Source organism: Astatotilapia calliptera, chromosome 10 (genome assembly GCF_900246225.1).
Source record: "Astatotilapia calliptera chromosome 10, fAstCal1.2, whole genome shotgun sequence".
Classification (NCBI taxonomy): Eukaryota; Metazoa; Chordata; class Actinopteri; order Cichliformes; family Cichlidae; genus Astatotilapia; species Astatotilapia calliptera.
Window position 1 is genome coordinate 27,378,828 of NC_039311.1, and position 21,563 is coordinate 27,400,390.

Here is a 21,563-nt window from a genome sequence, read left to right on the forward strand (position 1 = left end):
TGATCAGAAAGAACCAATAACTTATCAAATACATCCCTCACATGAAGCAGTAGCTCATGTTAGCGCAGCACAAAGCCTAAAAACCGAAAATCCACCTGTAGCTCCTCTAAAGCTCCACCTGCAACAAACGGGCCATAAAGGGTTAATTAGTGAGCTTGAAAGAGCTTTAAAAATGCCCACAGGTGGATTTGACTGAAAATATCATGTTTAGGAAATTAAACATACATTGTTTTAAAAGTATTAACGAACAAAAACCTCTAAATTAGTGCAGCACCACGACTGCCCCGGCTTTCGTCGATTGTAACGTTGGAAGCATGTTTGTTAACGTTAAAAAAAACATCTGGTGCTAAAAGCTGCTGTGAAAGGTCAGCGTGCCAGCTGGTTAATTAAAGCAGACTAACAAGCTAAACCCGCTTTCTTGTAGCTCATCGCGCCGTGTTTGTGCAGAGCTAAACGGCCGCGTCTATCATCTCATCTAACCCTGCCCGGTGAAGTGCGTTTCAATCAACATGATTGCATTTCTTTAAAAAGCCATAAAATGATAAACAGATGTCCAGAACTTGGTGCCAATTATGGAATGATTTGTTTGTTTTTTTTTTAAAGTTATTCAGCTTTCAAACAGACTAACTTTTCCCCCAGTTTCAGAGCCAAAAGTGATCAAAACCAAAACTGAAAACAGGACAACGATGACGACAACCGGGGGGGGGGGGGGGAGACGGTGCTTCGGCGGGTCAACTGGTTATTTCCAGACAAATGAGGAATGGTATGTTGGTGGACTTATTGGCTGCAGGATCCCATGGGGACAGCGTCACACTGGAGGTGTGGGGGTGGGGTCCAGGCTTCCAGGTGACATGAGAAAAACGGACATGGAGGAGGAGTTGTTGGCATGGGAGGGAATAATAAAGTTAAGCAATATAAAAATACAATACCACAAAAAAAAAAAAAAAAAAAAAGAACAAAGAAAAAGAAACCAAACAAACAGTACACCACTTTTGTTTTTACAATTGTTCATTATTGCAGACGTAGTCCACGAGGTCTGTGACTCCTAACAGGTCGTCTTCGTCATCGTCCTGTGCCGCAATGTCCTGCCCCACCAGCCCGTTTGGTGCTATGGCAGCAGCCGGTGTGGCACTGATGCTTTTGGGCGGCTCCAGATGTGGGATAATGCCTGGAGCGGTGATGGTAGCGATGGTGGCAGCGGGCCGGTTGATGATACCCTCGAGGCTCTTTATGGGGCTTTGCCCGTTGGCGGGCGGCAGCTCTACCAGGCCACAGTCCAATGCATTTGTTCCCTTTGACTCCTCCTCTGCTTTCTTCTCCTTCGGCTTCTCCTCCTGCTGCTCCTCGTCATCGTCGTCATCCGAGTCGATGCGGTTCACTCGTTTACGGATGGGTCGATCCTCCTCGGAAGATTCGTCCGAGTCCTCGTCGGAGTCGTCATCTTCCGACGCTCTCCTGCGTTTTAGCGCTAGGCGTCTGCGTCGCTGCCGGGAATCTTCCTCCGATGAGATTCTATTCGACCTCCAATCCCTCGAATCTTCCTCGGAGTCTCTGGAGAAACTCGCTGGGAAGAGAAAACAAGAGTCACATTTAGTCTTGCTGTCATCAATCATGTTCACGTCAACATTGCCTCATTTACGCGTTTTGTTTTTCAATCAGTTAAAACTCAGCAACTTAAAACTGATGCAAATAATGAAATAAGACTGTGTGTGTGTGTGTGTGTGTGTGTGTCAGTCAAACAGTCAGAATTTAAATAAAATCAATTGAGGAAGAGTTTGAAACAGCTTCATCTCTAAAAGACTGCATTAAACCAACACTTCTCTGCTGTCGCTGTCCATGGTGCTGAAAGTGAATGCACTTTGTCAGGGTTAAAAATGAAGTTTCTCACATGACATCAAGAGCTCATTGCTTGACAGTTGTCTGCCATCTCACAGGGTGAAATTGGATGCGAAGACTGTTTTGCACCGAAAAAAGCACCAACAATTGCTTTGGTTTCTAGGAGATTGCTGGGGTTGCCTGCAGTTTTTAAACACCTCACCCATAAAAGGTCATTCACCAAATCAACAATGAGGCCACATAGGAGTTTCAAATTGATACTATTAAAAAAACTAAACTACCAAAAATCTTGGATGAGTTAAAATCTCAGAGAGGTCAGAGGTCAACTTAAAAAAAAGAAAAAGACTTTTTAAAATTGATACCATAGGTGTGGCTACAAGGAGACTGAGGTGTACTACTCCTGGTCACCAGTAAAAGCTCGCCTTCGCAGTAAAAGTTATGCAACTTTCTCAGTTTATGATTTGGGTCATACTTTTGAGTTTCACTACAGCTCAGAGAGCAGCTCCGTTTGTAAGTCCATCACCTCTACTAACAGTAAATGTGCAAGCATCCAAAGCAATTACACGGAAGTTTTCCCTCGTGAATGGCAGGTGTGCCGGATGGTCATGAACCAGTCTCTAAGCTGGTGTGATTTATGTGGTGACTCTGGTCTTAACTATTTTAAGATCAAAGAGATGTCATGGGTACAGGAGGAGTTAATAAAGCTTAGATACTGCAATCTGCTGAATATTATCAAAACTGGATGAAAAAGTTCTTTTTTTAGAAAGACACCAAACTTTTGTATTTGTTTTAAAGGATTTGTTATTAATACAGACCCAATGAGTTTGAAAGTTTGATTTTTATTCTTACCTTTAACAGTAAGTCACAAAATATTTTAAGATAAATTAGTGGAAACCAAAGTTGCTCTCCACACTTTTAACTCATCTGATTAATTACTAATCTAAATAGATTAATCAATCACTCAAGTGTTTCTGACTGACCGTCGCTGTCGGAGCTTTCCTGCTGACGTCTGGGTTTCGTTTTGGCCTGGTTGGTTTCGGCCTGAGAGCCTTCAGACTCGGACGTCTCGCAGTAGTTAACCTGCTTCTTCTGGCTTCGCCTCGACCGCCGGCGGCTCATATCCAGATCACTGTCGCTGTACTCACTGGAGCCTTCGGTCACTGCACAGAAACGCACAAAAAAACAACAAAGAAGCGGTTAAAAATCAGAGGATGACCTGCAGCAGGAATATTCTTAGAAACAAATTTTAAATGACATTGTGCTCAGACATTTAAACTGTAATTCTGACTTGCTTGTGTACCCAGACGCATCCCCTTTTTAACCTGCTCTGTTTCTGTAGTTCATCCTAAGGAGGCTCACCATCAAGAGCAGGGTTAATGCTGGGTCTCTTTCCTGCACCAGCACTTGTCTTTTCTCTTAACTTTCTTTGCAGTTTTGTGTACTAGTTACTAGTTGAGCTTATCATTAGTCTTGTTTATAGTTTTACCGGGGGCTCCAACCTCAAATATTTGTGTTAGGTCTCTGCGAGTAATTTCTGGGTTTAAGTACTGTAATAGCAGCGTTTCAGAAGCGATCTAAGGTCTGAAGCTTCTGGTTATAAGCAAAGATGCTCTGTGGGGCAGACAACTCAACTACAACTTGCACCTTTTAACCTGTAGTCATCTCTTTATTTCACGTTTTAGAGAATAAGTAAAAAGAGTATAACGTAAAACAGATATACCTATTTCATCCTCATCGTCATCATCCGTCTCGTCCTCCTCATCATCCGAGTACCCTCTCGGTCGCCGCCGCTTTCTGGAGCTCCGTCTGCATGTCAGCAGTCTGCTCCGCGAAGACTTTCGATGCCTACCGCTACCGTTGCTGCCAAAGTCGCTGTTGTTGGAGTCGGCCTCCGATTCAGCTTCCGTGTCGTTGTCCGTCACAACAAACTCTTCTTCTGAGCTGCATCCGAGCAAACAAGCGAACGCAGAGAGAGTTCAGCGTCTGGTGAACAAAACTGACAGATTTATGAGATTGGAAACCAAAAGTCAAACTGTACCTTTCACTGAGGCGAAACTCTTCCTCGCTCTCCTCCTCGTCCACGGTGCTGTCGCTGTCCAGGTCGTTGAGTCGCCGGCGTTTTTTCCTGCGCTGGCTGGCGCTGGGTCGCGGCGGCTGGCCGTTCTCCTTGCCCTCCTCGGCTTGTAGGATGGTAGAAATATCCTTCCCTCTGTGCCCTGTGATGTTGGCCATATCTTTACCCCGACCCGCTCCTGCAAAAACACCTCAGTTATATTAAAAACTTCACATCTTTCACATTTGAACCGCTTCTTGTGTAAATATGACAAGTTGCTACATTCTTCTGCATTACAAACAAGACGGATACAACATGTTAAATGAGCTTCAGATTTTGGGTTGATCTTCAGAGCCAGAAATATTTTCAGCAAAGTACACAGTACAGTTTCTTCTCCTCCTACCTCCACCCTCTGCTTCTTTGATGTCTTCTTCGATAGCCTCCTCGATGGCCTCGTCAAACTCATCAAATCTGCAAAGTTTACATCAACACAGACAAGAATATTTTTTGCTGCCTGGAGAATTTAAATGCGTCTCTGCCAATAATAACACAATCACCTGTCCAACTGCCGACTGACTCCAAGGGTGTTTCCACACCTGCAGCGTTTAGTCCGTTTAAATCAAACTGTGGTTTGGCAATCGCACTCAGGTGCTGACCAAAACAACCGCACGGAGAGTTTTTAGAGGGGGTGGGATTAATGCAGTTTCAAATGAAGTCAACACAATTGTTTATGGTGCAAACCTGATCCGACTGCGATCCGAACCAACTACTAGGTGCGACTAGGTGTACATTACAAGTTTGAGTTTAAAAAAAGAAAAGAAAAGAAAAATAAAAACTACTACAGAGCTGCAAAGGTCTTTACAGGCTAGCAACGAGCTTTGAAATGAACCTAAATTCTCCGTTTTCTTGAGTACCCCAGAACACAGCACCTTCCTGTTCCTGTTTACTTTTGTTGGTCGAGCCCAGACACTCCTGGCCAATAAGCAGACTGAACATTAACGTAGAATTTTCTCTGTGTGAAAACAAACCAAATCAAAGGAAAAAGCTAGAAGTTTACAAACTGATTTGGGCCAGAGTAAACCGACTATAGGTGTGAAAACACCCTAAATGGCTCACAGCAAAAGAGATGTGATAACATTTATCTCACACAGATGCACATTCAGCACCCCCCATGTCGACCAGGGTCTGTTTTCAGTAAACAAAACCTTTTACGATTTTTTATTTTCTAGATACTGGAAATAATAGGTAATCTTTTTATGATTTATTTAGGGTAAAAAACAAACAAACAAAACAAACCCCCCCAAAGAAAACATCTGGCAGGCAGATGTAACTCCCCACACTGTGGCAGATCGAGCTTATCCAACAAACCCAGGCCATCAACTGTTTGTGGAGTAGGCAAGATTTTCTTATGATGACTACGGCTCTATAGAAATTATATATTATCCGTGATTGGCTACTAGCTACAAACACTGATGTCATCAACATCAACTGATATGGACTGGTTGCCTGAACATGCAGCAAAATAGTATGTCTCGTACCTGTAGCTGATGGTTTTCTTCGCCCTCGTTGACCTCCGACCCCAGCTCTTACTCTTCTTTGTTTCTTTCTTCTCTTTGATAATGATCTCTGGTTTTTCCTCCTCGACCTCAACCTGGAAAGAGTTCAGCGTCACTTACATTCACAAACATCAGCAGCAGTCAATGTTTTTTTCTGTTTTTATTTAAGACCCCATGACCTCACTAAGTACTCACAGAGGGCGCGATGATGTTCTCGACACTGATTCCAACATAAATCAGACGCTCTTTCCTGGAGAAGAAAAACACAGTAAGATGATCACACAAAAAAGTTAATCCGAGTGTCCTCTGTTTGTCAAATAGTGCAAACTTGTAAAAGCTTTGCAGTGCTTAGTTAAAGAGCTGCAATTTCAGAGTAAAAGCTGGAATACACATCTACAGAAAGTGGACAGGATTTTCATAACACTACATAACACTGAGATCTTTTCCAGCACAGGAAATAAAATGGTTTTTGAGAGTACTGCACCTTCAAGGCAACACCATGGGTGTGCACTATTCTTGTGCACAGCTGTATAATACCACCAGGGGGCAGTGTCAAAAATGTACAGAGAAACATGCCTGTGGGATATTCTTGTTTTAGCTTCTAAAATGTTAAAACCAATGAAAAAAATTTACTCTGCAGCAGCTCTGTGACATTTTTGTGAATTGCTTTCCCGTTATGGTGAACTCTACTGCTGCTTACTTCCTGTCAAGCCCACTTATCAACCAATCACCATTTGACTTACAAATGATTCCTGTCACGTTACGTCACTGTAGGTAAAAAGTAGGTTGCGTTCACAAAATCCTTCTTCCTCAACTGAACGGGAAACCACCGCAACAAGCTCCAAATGAAGCCAGGTGAAAAACTAACAGTTAACAGGTGCAGGCTTTTTTTTTTTTTTTTCTTGCTTTCTGGAAAGACCTGTTACACCACTGCTGAAGTCCAGAGAGATTTCAAATCAGAGAGTGGAAATAGAACAAAAATTGATTCAATTTTACTTTCAAATTGTATTGTATTTATATTTGTCCATCTCCACTCAATTCTGTGGGAAGATGCTGTTGCTACGTCTGTGCCACAGCGGAAACGCAGACCGTCTAAAGGACTGTTTACCTTCCTTAAAAATATGTATGTAATGTGGAATGGTTCAAAGTCATACCCAAACTGGGAACCACTGGCTTCAAAGTAAAACAAACTGTTAAATTCAACAGCAGCTGAAACACAAACTGTCTCACCTCCTCTCAGCCCGCTCCTTCTTCTTCAAAGCAGCGTCGAGGTTTTGGAGCTGCTCTTCGAGTTTGTCGCAGAGCTGCTTCTACAGAGGGGGGCGAGTGATACATTTGAACTTTAGTTAATCCAGTAGCTCTCAAACTGCACTTCAGCGTCATGATATCAAACACCACACAAGTTTTAAAGCCATCATTAAGACTTCTTAAAAAAAAAAACGTGAAAAACAGCATCAGTGGACTCTTGTTGCATTATTTTAATCTACATTAAAAACACATTTACTTGTGGTTTACGCTGTCTTTTTCCTCCCGGTCGTTGACGCCCCACAGATGTAGAAACACTGAGCTAACTATACATTTAATTTTGAGTGCACTGACTGGTACGTACATGCTGACAGGGTGGACAGAACCACTCTCCATCGGGGATGATCATGAGCGGAGGCCTCAGACAGGCTGTGTGGTAGCCGCTGTCACACGAATCGCACAGCAGGATCTGAGAAAGAGATACAGGCAGATCGTAACACAACAAAAGCATTTCTCTCAACAAAGAAAGAAGAGTGCAAAGTTAGCACAACCCATAGAATCAAACTACAGTAATGAGGAAATAAATCAGTGGCTGTTTTTTCCTGCTTGCCAAAAGTGACGATGCTACTCTATGTGAGATCACTGTCGGTTAGGAGGCGTTTTTCTGCTTCAGACTTTAACGAAGAACTCCCCAGCTGCCCTAGTTTCCTCTCATATTTGTACTGATATTAAATGTTGGGCTATATTTACATCTAACAAAAATAAATAAATAAAAAAAAAAGCGTTGTTCTGCCTTCTCCCCACTAGGAGGAGCCTCAGGACTTGTTTCTTTTCCAACCTCACGGCTAAAAACTGCCCCCTGATTCAATAACACCCTTAAAGTCTCATTGTTAAAACCTTTCTGGATAATATTCCAGTCTCTCCTTGCTGTTATAATTTGAGTCTCTTTTCAATATAAATATATGCGGGTGAGATTTTACAGATGTTACCCACCAGCTCTGGGTGATTTGAAAGACCGCAGTGTTTGCAAGGGTCGTCATTGGGAGGTAGATCTTCGTCGGATGAGGTCGAGGAGTCCGAGCTTCGTCTTTCTCGGTTACGGTTCCGCCTCTTTCTTGTACGCTCAACCTTGTAGTCTTCATCGCTGTCGTCTTCCTCCTCGCTCTCGTCTTCTTCGCTGGACTCCTCGTCGCTGTTTTCGTCCTCGTCTTCCGAGTCTTTCTTTCTGCGGCGCGTCCGAGTGTTGGACCACCGAACCCTTCGCCTCTTTCTCGCCTAAAACAAGCAGTAATGAAAATGTTAACGGAGGAAAAATAGAGCTGTGCAATCTGGAAAATGACCAGTCTGTACATAAAAGATGGACAAAGCCATGGCTGCAGTACCTTAAGCCTCCATTCTTTCTGGTGGCCAGCAGAGGGCGACTCCACTGGCTGCAAAAAAAGGTTATTCCCAAGTTTAAGGACTGCAGGACCTTCATGGCCCACCAGGCAGAAACCACTACTACAGAAATCTACAGGAAAGACATTTCAAGTCTTAATATTTTTTCTTATGGTCATCAATTTAAATTCCCCAATAAAAGTCAAAAAGGCTGATGAAGCAGGTTACACCTTAGGGTGGGCTTAACTCCTGACTATCATGAGTGTCCCTCAGTTTCTCATTCACCTCTAAGTTTCAGATGTGGAATAATGTCACAGTGTCTATGTCCATCTTTTGTATACAGTGCATGGAATTAATGCATGGTCTTACCTTGGGTTTGGTTTGGCCTTCCTGATCCGTCTTTTTCTCTCTTGGCTTCTTCTTAACGACCTTCACCACCTCCTCTTCCTTGTCCTCCTCGTCTTCACACTTTTCCTTCTCACCCTTCTCCTCGTCGCGCTTCTGAGGCGCCTGCGACTTCTCCTGCTTCTTGTCCTGGATCTGTACTGCCTTTGGCGTCGGCCTAGAGATCCTCGGTGATCTTCGCAGGGATCTCCCCACGTTTGTGTCAGACTCTGAGTCCCCCTGTCGCTCCTCCCGCTGGAGCTCAACTTTCCTTCGGTTGACTGGGCGCTTGTTTTTCCGGCAGACATCCTCCTCCTGAACATCTGCTGGAGCTTCACTGCCATTCGCCACATCTTTTTTCGCTTGAGAGTCCACATCCTCGCTTTTGCCCTTACTCTCCTCAGTTTTTGAGAGTTCATCTGCTGTGGAGTCCTCTTTGCAGTTTGAAAGCTTTTCTTTATCAGTGTCCTTTTCACTTTCCCTGTCAGCATCCTTTTTATTATCTGATGATGGATGCTCTGCCTCGATTGTGCTGGGGTTTTTCTCAGAATCCTTCTCTTGTTCAGTCTCAGGTTTTTCATCTGAGGTATCCGTCTTCTCAACAGGGCTGGGCGTTTTATCCTGCCCTTCAGATGGCTGCTCTGCTGGCTTTTGTGCGACAGAGTTCATGTCAGCTTTGTCATCTTTTTGTGGTTTTGTCACATCGAGTTTTGCGCCCTGTGCCTCTGCAGCCACAGGCCCAGACACAGAGTCGCTTATCTTGGAAGCATCACGTACCGTACCATCTTCACAGTTGACAGTTTTCTTTATGTCTTCTGGTTTTTCTGTCTTTGTCTCACAGACTGTGGGAGCCATCTCTGCATCTTTGATGCCATCGTGCTTCTCTGCAGCTTTACATGAGTTTGACTTGTCGACCTTTTCGATAACAGGCTGGTCCACACTCTCCTTAGTGTTGGCTGTTTCCTCCGCTTTCTCACTTGTTTTTTTAGTGACAGACTTTGATTCCGAGGTTTCAGAGTCTACAGATTTCTCTGGTGTGTCTGCAGATTGTGTCTCTGTTGTCTTACAGCTTTCAGGCTTCTCTTCCAGAGTCTGACTCGACTCGGTCGTGTCCATGTCTGTGCAGTCTAGCTTTTCCTCTGGTTGTTTTGAAACTTTTGATTCGGCTTCTTTGGATTCGACTTCATGATTTAAGTTTAGGTTCCCTGACTCATCAGCAGTTAATATTTTATGACTTTCCTTTAATGTTGTCTTGTTCACCTTACAAGACTCCTCTGTGTCTGCTGGTTTGGATTCTTTCATTTCTTCGTGCTCTTCGTGATTAGAGGATTTCTCTGCTGCATTATTTATCTCTTTAGATAAAGGTGTCGGTTCTGTCGGGGGCAGCGAAGACTCGCATGTTTCCCTTTTTTCCGTTTCCTTTTCATCTTGAGTTTTCTTCTCCAAATCCGCTTGGTGTGAGGTGACTCCCTGTGGCTCGTCCTTTTTAACCTCCTCGTTGGTGGTCGGAGCGTCGTTCTCTTTAATGTCGACAGATTTCTCCACAGCTTCTGTTACTCGCTCTGGTGACCCTTTTTCTGATTGGGTAACTTCACCATTAATATGATCATTTATACTCAACGCTTTCTTTGATTGGTCAGGAGTCGAGTTGTCTTTTGCAGCCTCCTTCAGATTAGAAAGAGATGGATTTTGCACTATAACGGCATTATTTTTATCAAAGTCTTCACTGAACTTCATTCCCCTTTTTTTCAAAGGGATCTTGGCCTGCTGGTCATTCTTCATGGCTTGCTGCATTTCCTCTGCACTGGACTTCTTCGGTTCCTCCCCTTTTTCCTCCTTTACTGATGTACACAACGTCTCAGAGGCCGGTGTTTGTTCACTTGAGTTAGATTTAGTGTCCACAACTTCCATCGGCTCTTCTTTGATGTTCTGGGCTTTTTTACTGACATTTTCTGAGTCGAGCTCTGCCTCCGCTTTACCTTCAATGACACCATTTAGTGCAGATTTTGCTTCTGAATTTTCAGATTTCGTGTTCTGTGTTACTTTTTCAATGCTCTCCGGCTTTGGAGAGACTGACTTGGTGGAGTCTTTGCTGTCTTCATCTGATGTATCTTCAGTCTTTCTGGTCTCACCTGTAACAAAATACAAAAAAAAAAGGAGAACAAAAAGATTAAATGGCTATTAGGAGCTCTGATGTACTTAAATACTCAAAGTAAGTAGAATAATGTCGATTAATATGAGGTTTATTTTGACAGAGTTCATACACATTTTTCAGGGTCAAATTCAAGCACTTTTTAAAAAACTTTTAAGGTCCATTTTCAAGCTTTTCCAGCACATTACCTAAAAAAAGAATGCATGTTTCACTTTGCATCACCTCAGTAAGACCATGTAAATATTAAAACAAATCATCTTAAGTCGAGTTAAATGAACTTTCTTTCCCGTTTGTTAAAACAGAGAAAAATGCACCACACAAAATAAATACCAAAAAAGGGAAATTGTTGCTTTATATGCATATAGTGTAACTCAAAAAACACATTTCTCTTAAAAATTACAATGTGCAACGCGAACAAATCAACTTGTTAGAGATATTCATCTCCACTTGGGAAAAAAAACAACCACCCCACAAAACAAGAAAACTGCCCCAAACACCACAATAATACACAGCAAGGCTAAATTAAGTCTTCTCATCAGATATTGATGCTTCTTTCCTATGACACAAAAATAGGAGACAGATGTTTGTTTGTTTGTAACTAGTTAAGCACCCACACCCCCAAAAATGGGGGCAAAAGGGAGGAGATTGTGTTTAATCGGTTATAACAAGACGTCAAAAATATAAGTCCTGACATAAGTAGTGTCTGCAGAAACCTCTGAATCTCAGCTAAAAGCTCGTGTAAACCATTTCTACAACCACCAAACAAAGCAAAGACACCAAACAGTTAAAAGAGCAGTTACATCACCATGAATCTGTGGACAGGTAACATCCATATTTTGATTTATGATTTTCTGGAGTTAAATGTGACCCAAAGTATATTTTCAAAGGTGTTATATGCTTTAAAATACTTTTAAATAAATTAGGTGAGTGAAATAAAAAAAACAAAATTTTTCTATGTTTGAGTCACAGTAACTTATTTACACCTCTGATGACATCTCACAAGTGTTAGTTGTATTTTGATACCCAGACTGTTTACACAGAGTTTGTTATAGCAGAGAAATACTTCATTTATTTTGGTCATTTCATTTCCAAGCAGAAAGCTCAGAAAACTCCTGGGAGCCTAAGAGGTTAAAGTTAATTCCCAATAAAACTAACTGAGATGTTTGACTACATTGCTGTCTGTATTATTGTTAAAGTCCTAAATGATCATTTTAAAGTGTTTGTGCTAATAACATCATGTACAGTGAGACAGGCAGAAAGAACAGCACTGACTGGGAGAGGCTTTGAACAGATGACATACTCAGTTCAATTCAACATATAAGACTTTGCACAAAAAAAGCCTGGAGCCTATCCCAGCTACCACAGGCGAGAGGCAGGGTACACCCTGGACAGGCCAGTCTGTCGCAGGGCTAAATTATTTTACTGCGTTAAATCCTTGTGGAGTATAAGATTTCCTTGTTTACATTTATACTTGTCATCCAAGTTATGAAAACAAGAAAATTGCTTATGTCTAAACTAGCAAGATGCCAAACCCTGAGGTGCTCCCAGTTCATTCATTAGTGTTAGACAAGGTGCTCAGTACTGCTGTATGAGTGTGTGTGTGGCTGGATGAATAAGACTTGTAGTAAAAGCTTTGAGTGATTAATTAAAGTAAGTGCCAGTCTGTTTATCATTTACTATAAATAAAGCTTTACTCTGGTTGTGACACCTCTTTTCTGCCTCTACAGTCTGAAGCAATATTTCAAGCCATCACATCATTTGGAATTTCATTAAATTTCTTTATCATTGTGCACATGTGAAATGTATCAACATAGATAATCTAGTGTTAAAGACACAATGGTGTCAGTAGATTGCACATTAAAGTCAACAGAGTTTTGTTTTCTGACTTCTCCCATTTAAGCACATAATCCCAACTACGGTGGCCACTGTAGGACAAAGAACTCTGGCTTCAATTAATCTAAGTGCGAGTAGACTGGTGTCCTCATCCATTTACTCTGTGGGATGTAAAACTATGTGAAAATCCGATACAAGTCAAGTAGTCAGCAGAACTCACTTCTGACAGCGATACTGAGGTGAGTTGTTGAGATTATCCTGAACTTCTGTTGGTACGCGCTGCTGTTTTTGCCATTGTTAGCCTCGGTTAGCTGCTGTTAGCCACTGGATCTAACATTGCTGGAATCAGATACTTAGCAAATAAAGTGTAAGGTGCGGTTTATAGGACACTCCAGCCTGACATTAGCTGACATAACGTTAGCATTTAACCAGTTGCTGTTGTTGTTTAACCACCTCATTGTCAAACGACCAGAGACGGGAGGCTCACAGGTCTAATCTGCTGATAGCTGTGACAATATCAGGAATAAGCGAGCATGTTTTGTTTTAAAGCCCTGATTTCAGTTCAGGAGATGAGTTTGAGCTTTTACTCAGATGCTGGCCTCCTTCTCAGGTGATAATACATATCTATGCTTACAAGTTTTCTTCCTCTTCACCTTTGGTGTACTACGCATGTGGCCAGTCTCTAGTAACAAACATAAAACGTTAACAGCAAAACAGCCACTGTATTCAAGATGGCACGTCAAGATGGTGGCCTCCACAAACCATACTTTTAGTAGATTAATTCCAAATTTATATATTTATATAGATAATGATGATTATATAATTATATAGATAATAAGACACATCTATGAAGGAGAAAAGTATATACACCAGCATTAAATTAGAAACAAGTGCACATGGGCACCACGCCACCAAGCCTCTGTCAGTGCGCCCCAGGGTGGCTGTGGCTACAATGTAGCTTGCCATCACCAGTGTGTGAATGGATGGATGACTGAATGTGTAAAGCGCTTTGGGGTCCTTAGGGACTAGTAAAGCGCTAAACAAACAAACAAACAAACAGGGGGGGGGGGGGGGGGCTGCTAAGGGGGTATGAAAATTATGATCCAACTGGCACAAGAGAGGTCAACTGAAGTGTGATAATCACTGCTCTGAGCGTGCGCTATGCCAGCAGCTCATGTTGATCAAAGATATTATTATTCAAATATTCAGGTGTAGGTTCCTAATGAAGTCTAAACATTTCTGCAACAATCTGAACTAAAAATGCAATCCAGAGAAAATTGTAACTGCTGGTTTTTATACTGAAAAACTCTTTTACCTTCAGGCTTCATTTCCTGTTCTTTTTTCAACAGCGCAGGATCAATCTGCGTCTTCAGCAGAGCCACAACCTCGGCCAAATCGTTTCTATCTCTGCAAGGAGAGAGACGAACACATATTTAAAAACATAAAAACAAACAAACGTTTATTTCACACCTGCAGGACGTTTCTGTCCGTTTTACCTGACGATGCACTTCCACGATGACCCGTCCAAGTCATCCTGCTCCTCCACATAAACGCGCACGTTGTTGTCCTGGTCCAGTTGAAACCAGTACATCTGTCCGTCTTTGTCCCGGCCGATTGGCTGCAGGCGCATTTTATCTGGGTCCTCATCGTTGATGGCGGTTTTGAACTTGACGTTGTCGTCAAACTGACACTCACACAAATACTGCAGAAAAAAGAAAGGCCCAATAAAGGAAAGTTTATTCAAACACAAACAAAGTCAAACTACCTCATAGAGGCACAGAATTATATTTTTAAAAGATTTTAGAGCAGAAACTTGAATATTCGTGGTTCAGCTGAAGGTGCAAAACCTCAGCCTGTGTGAAAGGGAAAATACACCATTATTTAACATTTACATGGACTGAATCACTTAAGTTACGTTGACAGTTTGATACTGCGTCACTATGTATTAACCCAACCAGGTCTTATAAAGGCTACCACGCTTCTACTTCTGGGTCACTTCATTCGCTCAGGGACTTCTTACAGAAAGTTTGACTATGTGGCCACAGTCTGCATTCTGCCCCAACCAGAACCTTCAACAGGTGGAGAGCTGATGAAGCTACACTGGGAAGAACCAGTACTTCGACTCGAGCTAGACAAAAGGCAATCTTTTTTAGCTGCTTCCTCCCACCCCTGGTTTATTTTACAAAGCAACAAGTGGAGATTAAGTTAAAATACATGTTTGCCTACATCTTTAAATCTGACTTCTTGAGAACTTTGCTCTATTTGCAGCTGTCCCACTCGTCTATGTTTGGGTGATACCTGCAGCATGTACACAGGTGTGTAAAAGCGGGCCAGTGGAGGAGAAAATGTTCATTTATAATATCTAATAGGGGAGAGGAAACCGGACGGCCATCCTGACATCCACCAACAACAAAAAACTCACTTTAAGTATCCCCGTCTTGCACTCCACCATCAACTCCTTGTATCCTTTTTGCTCGAGTTCCCACGCCCAGGTTGTGTTGAACTCCTGACATACCTGCAAGGGAAACAAGTAACACAACAAAGTGGCATTAAAATACATCACATGCTTAACCTTTATTTTCAGAAAAAAGTCAAACTGGAGACATTAGTCAATTAATAGAGGGTACACAGTTACTTCTTGAGTACAAAAAGTAAAAAATAAATAAGAGCCTCTGTTTAGATGACTTAAAGTGTCATGTTTCTGAGACAGTAGAAAAAAAAAAGATGATATTTCAGGCTCTCAAGTCTTAATATAACAATGGTTACATTTTTTGGTCAGAGAAATAAACACAAAGCAAGAGTGAGAGGCTGAGGTTGGCCAGTCAAAACTGTTACTTCTATTCTGATTATTTAAAACATAAATTTTACATATAAACATTGCCGTAATGTGTGTCATGCCCATTTCTTTTATTTCACAGTGTTTTTGTGCTTATGTGTTTTTGCATGTTTGTGTTTAACTGTTCTTTATTGTTATAGCAAACAATAACAGAGGCGACCACCTTAGGGCATCACATGCTGGTTTACTGGGACCATTTGTCTCCTCTCCCTCATTTTTTCTAAATTGTTAACCGTCCCTGTACTTTTTTTTTTTTTTTAAATCTACTAAAAAACATTATCTTAAAAGCAGACCCGGGCATTGTACATCCTGTGGGGCACATTCGGCCTTTTGGCTGTCCCTGACCAGCCAGTGTGAAATTAGGATTCAAAGATAAGTATCCATCAAAGAATGGCTTACTGTTTTTTGCAGTTTTGTGGGAAAGGACAACACATTTTTACTGCTTTGATTTTGAAGGTGACTGATCATTTATTTTTACATTTTCATGTGTGAGTAAGCAAATGCAGCATCACTGTAAATACACTCTAATAAAAGATTTTTTTAATCAACAACACTGACTTTTGAAGTCGGAGGTCAAGCTGTGAGTTTAGTCTGTGGACAGCAGACTGGTGGGTTTAAGGACTGCAGTTTCAATCACCATTATGAGACTAAACACCCAGAAATACAAGAAGTTTTCAGAAGAAGCATTTGAGAATGTGTCCAATCCAGCTGAACCATAACAAGACTGCTTGAGGTGAGGACACTGCAGGAAATCTGGAACTCCAGTTTAAAAACAAAACAGACTATTGTGACTTTTTTCTCCTTGACTGTGGATGAGAGTTGTGCTGTCTGTCTACACAGGATCTTTCTATATGTGGTAAGCAACAGACTTAAGATCACAGAGGAACTGGCAGCAGTGCACTCAGTGAAAGGGACTGTGACTTCTTCACAGAGGTAAACGGTTGCTTGGAAGGGCTATGGCTGAAATGGGACAAACTGGCAGGTGTTCCAGCCAATGGCTGCTCAAATCTGACAGGAAAATGTTTGGCCTTCTGAAGTGGATGTAATATAACGAGAAATAAATGAAACCATAAATGAAACTGGTATCTTTGTAACTGGTAGACAGCAGGTGCCGAAAACTTTCTACACATAAGGAGACCTTCTCAAAAGATGTTGGTTCTCTTTGAATTTGCCTTCATATGTGAACAATCGTTCTCAGTAATGAAGTTTAATCCAGACACAGATGGTCTCTCAGTCACAGTCACCTGCCCACATTTACACCTCAGACACTGCACCTGACTTTAAAGCACTTGTTAAAGCCAAAAAAAAAAAAAAAAAAAAAAAAAAAAAAAAAAAAAAAAAAAAATCAACAAAAACCAACAACTCAATTTTCTCTCAATTAACAAGAAGAAAACAAAACAAAAAAACTGAATACCTGCAGAAGATGTAATTGGAGCAAAAATAGCAACAGCACTTTGCATAATTTATAATATAACATATTTATAATTTTGCAAAAACATGCACATTTTGTTCTCAATTGTTGATTAAATTATGACTTTACTATGCCTGCTTCACATTTTCATTGTCTAACAGTGACATCTACATCTCACTAACATTGAGCACCTTATTGGTGTGGGCTCCACAACAGCCACAGTTTCTCCTGCGGCCCCTTGCAAAAATTACGAGCCCACCCTGCTACCACCTGCTGACATCACCCCCTGAGTACCTTTTTCTACTCTGAGCGCAGGGATTACTGCCGTTTATTCATGCAAACAGCTTCGGCTCCTAGAGTGGTTACTGCAGGATGGGTCTCTCTGATAAAACAGACCTGTCCATCAGATTATTAAACTGGGTTTTATTTTCCAAATTTGTCAACCTAGTCCCAGTTTAGTAGATCCCAAAGTTGATATGCTGCAACGTTAAAGTTTTGTTTTTAAATAACCAGATGATCTCTATAAAACCAGACATCTGCTTAACCATGTGGGAAGTATTTTCTATTAAAAAGCACGTTTTTGGAAAGCTGTTTGTTTACAAAAAAAATAAATAAATAAATGTAAAAAAAATTTAAAAAAAAAAAAGGCGGGGGGTTGGATGTCTGGCTAATCTTAATGGCCGTGAAAGTACAGAAAGAAAATAGTCTGAAAGAACATTTCAGCTTCCTGAAAGAAGCCCTTTTAGGTACTCTGGATGGAGTAGGAGCTGTCTGAATATGGCGCTATTTATTTTAAATGTTAAATAAATATTCTAGATTGTCCTGTGCCAAAACACTGTGGCGGTACTTCTTTTTCTTTTGTGCTGCGTGTCAACCGCTTACCTTGACGAGATACTTCTCCCATCTGTCTGCAGACACCGATTTGCCGATCTTCCTCAGCAACTTAACGTGAAGATCAACCAGCAGCTTTGGAACTGCGGAAACAATAAAACAGAGAAACCCGTTAGCGTCCGAAAGGCATTTTAGGTGTGATGCTACAACTGTTGAGGAGAGTGTAAAACAGCCGTAAAGCAAGTAACAGCTGATGCTGTTACCTAACAGCATCAGCTGCTGTGACTGGAGATGAAATTTATTGCATCGTGGGAAAAGCTGATCAAAAAAAAACCAGAGTGCAGACAAAAACAGCCAGGCAACAATGTATGCAATGTCTATGTAACGCTATTGGGCTTTTCATGCTAAATATGGCCCTTTTGACAATTTCTAACATGTGAATGCAGAAGAAAAAACCCTGATTCTTGTATGTTTTTCTTACTGAACTTCTGCCCATTTTATTGATATTAACTTCATCTTTTCATCTTCGTTTACATTTTTTAAAAGCTCACATTTAATTAATTAAATACATTTTTTATTTTATAACATTATTTTGCAATGAAAGTGTTTCCCCTCTGTAATATTTACATAAAACCAAGTCTGAGAGATGCTCGCTCTGATTGATGCTCATGAAGAGTTTTAATTGACAACAAAAGAATCATTTATCAGAGCATCTGCAGCAAACCATCTAAACCAAAAACAAAGCAAAAAGCCTTTGACTTAACATAAAATGTAGGACGAAGTCAAAAATGCGCAGATAAATAGGATTAATATTTGACATACTTCATTTTCATCTCCTACTTTCTTTATAGGGGTCACCACAGGAGCCCAACTGCCTCCATCTCACCTAATCCTTAGCATCCTCACTAACCACACTGAACATCTGCACATCCTCCTTCACTGCATCAGTGAACCTTCTCTGTGGTCTTCCTGTTTAATTACTGCCTGGAAACTCCCTCTTCCACATCCTTCGTCAAGTATATCCACTATCCCTTCTGTGCACATATCCAAACCATCTCAGGTGTGCCTCTCCTCTGATGTACTCATTCCTAATCCTGCCCATCCTTCTCACTTTTCGCACCTTCAGCTTTGCTTCCTGTCTTTCTGTTAGTGCATAGATCATAGCACGTCTCACTACCGCCTTGTAAACATTCTCTTTCACTCTTGATGCTATCCTTCGCTGTGCGGGAGTCAGTGTCAACACATTACAGAGCCTTATTTATCTTTGTTTTTCCCATAAAACAAGTTTATTCTTTACACATGCCCGCCTTTTTCTGTTTACCAACATGCACTGGAAGGCCTCTAGGAGAAATACAACACACTGTATCCTTATAACAACATATATTGTTCCCTCGATTTGAAAAAGTATATACTTTTTAAGTATATATATTTTTAAAAAGTCTAATTTTAATCAAATAAAAGCATTGAGCTTGAAACTGTCAATAATTAATGGGAATATCGAACGTAGAAAAAATGTGTCCGTGGTGTCCTTTTAAAACACACGAGGTGATGGCACATGCTAATTAATACACACTCAATCAGGAACACTTTCAGATGAGGACGCGCATGCGCTAATCGACGCAACGGGATAAGAAAAACAGTCAAGTCGACCACAATTAGCAGCGAGAGCGGAAGAAGAGAACAATTTCTTAATTACCGTGAAATTCTTAAACACCGTTTTCTATGATGTGGTTATCGCTAAGAGTTTGGAAACAATAAAAGTCACAGTTAATTTAATTTCACATCAAAATCGCGCATATAGTTCCGCAGTAACCAGCAAAACTATTGCGTTTCTAAGGCTTTAAGTTATTTTATTTTGAAAGCGCCTACGCATTTGTCCTCTGTTTTTGTGTGGCTTGACGGTAGCTGCGCGAAGCACCACAAGGCAAAATATTTTAAGTGTAAATAAAGTGCACAAATCCGTGCTCGTTTCACACACTGACACCTTCGGAGACCACTTAATTGAATCCACGCCGCGCTGCGTGAGCTATCTCCACGTTCACCGCCTCGCGAGCACTGTCACGGCCGCATGTTTGTGTGCGTGTTGTGTTGTTTTACGTTACAACGGCAGATAAAGGCTGCTTGGAAAAAAATTAAGCCCAATTCAAAAGCTAAAAAAGTGACAGAAAACCTCGAATAATTCGGCCCGTTTGCAGCTGAATAACGATCAGAATGAGCACAGACGTGTTTTCTACCTCGAATGGCAGCTTCAGGGCGGAGTTAAGTTATATTTAAGTGAAGGAGAATGTTAAAAAACCAACACAATAACACACAGCCAGCTAACATTAGCTGCTACGTGCTAGCTCGCTACCATTATCATTAATGCAGCGGTGAAGTCTCTCCTCCTCCTCCTCCCCGTGAGCAGCGGGACCTTTTACTACCCTACCTGAGGATGTGTCCTGCAGATACCTCTCCAGCTGAGGAAAGGTGAGCTCCGGCAAGTCCAACAACGCTCCGTAGCGCTCAAGAAAAGAGCAAATCACAGCGTAATTTGGACACAAACCGGGGGAAGAACTCGCCGTTGCCGCCGAAGCAGCCATCTTTTCCACACCAGTGCAAGCCAGCCGGAATTAAATGCATGAGTTCCGAGTGTTACCAAAATAAGACACTGGGCTTGTAACCTGTCCTGAAAAGACAGCTTTTCCCGTCTGCATTAATATTTATTTATTTACAGTTGCACTTCCTCTGTGTCAAATCAGAAAAAAGTTGCTTGAATTGCATTGGCTATTTAACACATGTCATTTATGCAACAGAATCACGTATTTAAAGGTGTACATCAGATTATTAATGGTTAATTCTACAGTTGCAGAACATTTGTATCCCACCCCTGAATTTGAAAGCAGTCCATGCACAGAAAAATAAAAACATACATTTAAAAAAAAATTATACTCGTCCAGAGACAAAATGTAAACCTATTTTTTTAAGTTGGTCCAAAATATGATTTAAAATACAAAAAAGTTCTTGAGGACTCCCAAAAGTTGTAGGCCAAATATATCATTTTTATATAAGTTATTCATTTTTACATTGTTTTTTGTTTTTTTGTTTTTTAATTTTGTCGATATTTGTTTCTTATATGTGTGCTAACATGCAAAATAATCATGAATGCTTTTTTAAACTCACAACTCACAATCTATTGTCCTTTGCAATAGTTTGAATGGTGTATGTATGTATGGTGTATTTGAGCAAAGATTAGGCCTAAGTTGTCCTCCAATTCTAGAATGAGGCTAATTTATGCAATTTATTTTCTACCAGGCAGCAGATTTTACCGTGGTGGTCCTTGTGTAATGTAAGGTATAGTACTAAATAGTCCAACAAATCCATATCAGTTTCATGCTCTGTATTGTAACTGTAATGTCTTTAGTGATCTTCAGTTAATTCTGGTTTAAGCATTTTAAGAGAAACATTTTTACAAAGCATAAAGTCGTGTGAAAAAAAGGATTCGGCCCATTCCTCATTAATTAATGTTTTGTTAGTTTTTTGCTATTTTCCAAATCATTAAACAAATTTTCTTTGCTAGTCAAAAATAACCCGAGTGAATACAAAATGCAAGAGCACACTTCAGTTATGCAGCAGGACAAATATGCAAAACACGAGCAAGTCCACCTCTGAATGGCTAGAAAAAAAATACAATTAAATAAAATTTAAAAAGGAAGGTTTTTGAGCGCTTTTATTGAATGTCCGGACTTAAATCAGACTGAAACACTTTGTCGCATCATTAAACAGGCCGTTCATGCTCAAAAATCCTCCAATGTGGCTGCAATACAACGATTCTGCAAAGAAGAACCGGACAAAATTCATCCACAGCAATGTGAAAGACTGATTGCCAGTTATTACAAACACTTAACTGCAGTTCTTTTATTCCAAGGGTGGCAAAACCAGTTATTAGGCTTAATGGGCACACAGGGTCATGTTTGGATCACTGAAACCACAAGACAGGCATCAGCATCCTTCAATTTGCTTTTTTTTTTCTTTGGAGTTCTCTGAATAACACTCAGTCTGGACCAGTGTAC

The 21,563-nt window shown here is 41.0% G+C and overlaps 1 protein-coding gene across 2 annotated transcripts; it reads right to left on the minus strand.

Annotated features, from left to right (window-relative positions):
• Nucleotides 1-953: 953 nt before the first annotated feature.
• On the minus strand, nucleotides 954-20,128 carry rsf1b.1 (remodeling and spacing factor 1b, tandem duplicate 1). Of its 2 annotated transcripts, XM_026181828.1 has the most exons (17): nucleotides 19,940-20,128; nucleotides 17,566-17,657; nucleotides 14,859-14,951; nucleotides 13,933-14,138; nucleotides 13,752-13,843; nucleotides 8,437-10,583; nucleotides 8,073-8,120; nucleotides 7,684-7,965; nucleotides 7,055-7,159; nucleotides 6,676-6,755; nucleotides 5,641-5,695; nucleotides 5,428-5,540; nucleotides 4,293-4,360; nucleotides 3,875-4,088; nucleotides 3,557-3,777; nucleotides 2,817-2,996; nucleotides 954-1,564 (listed from the first exon to the last, which is right to left on the minus strand). In XM_026181828.1, exons 1-17 carry the CDS (start codon nucleotides 20,091-20,093, stop codon nucleotides 999-1,001), a joined length of 4,716 nt encoding a protein of 1,571 aa, XP_026037613.1. In that variant the 5' UTR covers nucleotides 20,094-20,128; the 3' UTR covers nucleotides 954-998. The 2 variants fall into 2 exon arrangements, with proteins under 2 accessions (XP_026037613.1, XP_026037614.1); XM_026181829.1 differs by lacking the exon at nucleotides 8,073-8,120 and having other exon boundaries at nucleotides 955-1,564; nucleotides 19,940-20,127.
• Nucleotides 20,129-21,563: the final 1,435 nt, after the last annotated feature.

Bases quoted from the DNA above. Each gene is read 5' to 3' on its own strand.
- rsf1b.1 (XM_026181828.1), bottom strand. From the start codon at position 20,093: ATGGCTGCTTCGGCGGCAACGGCGAGTTCTTCCCCCGGTTTGTGTCCA. The intron at 10,584-13,751 runs GTAAAAGAGTTT...ATTTTGTTACAG, and splicing joins ACAGGAAATGAAGCCTGAAG to GTGAGACCAGAAAGACTGAA. The intron at 6,756-7,054 runs GTACGTACCAGT...CCCCCTCTGTAG, and splicing joins TCTGTCCACCCTGTCAGCAT to AAGCAGCTCTGCGACAAACT.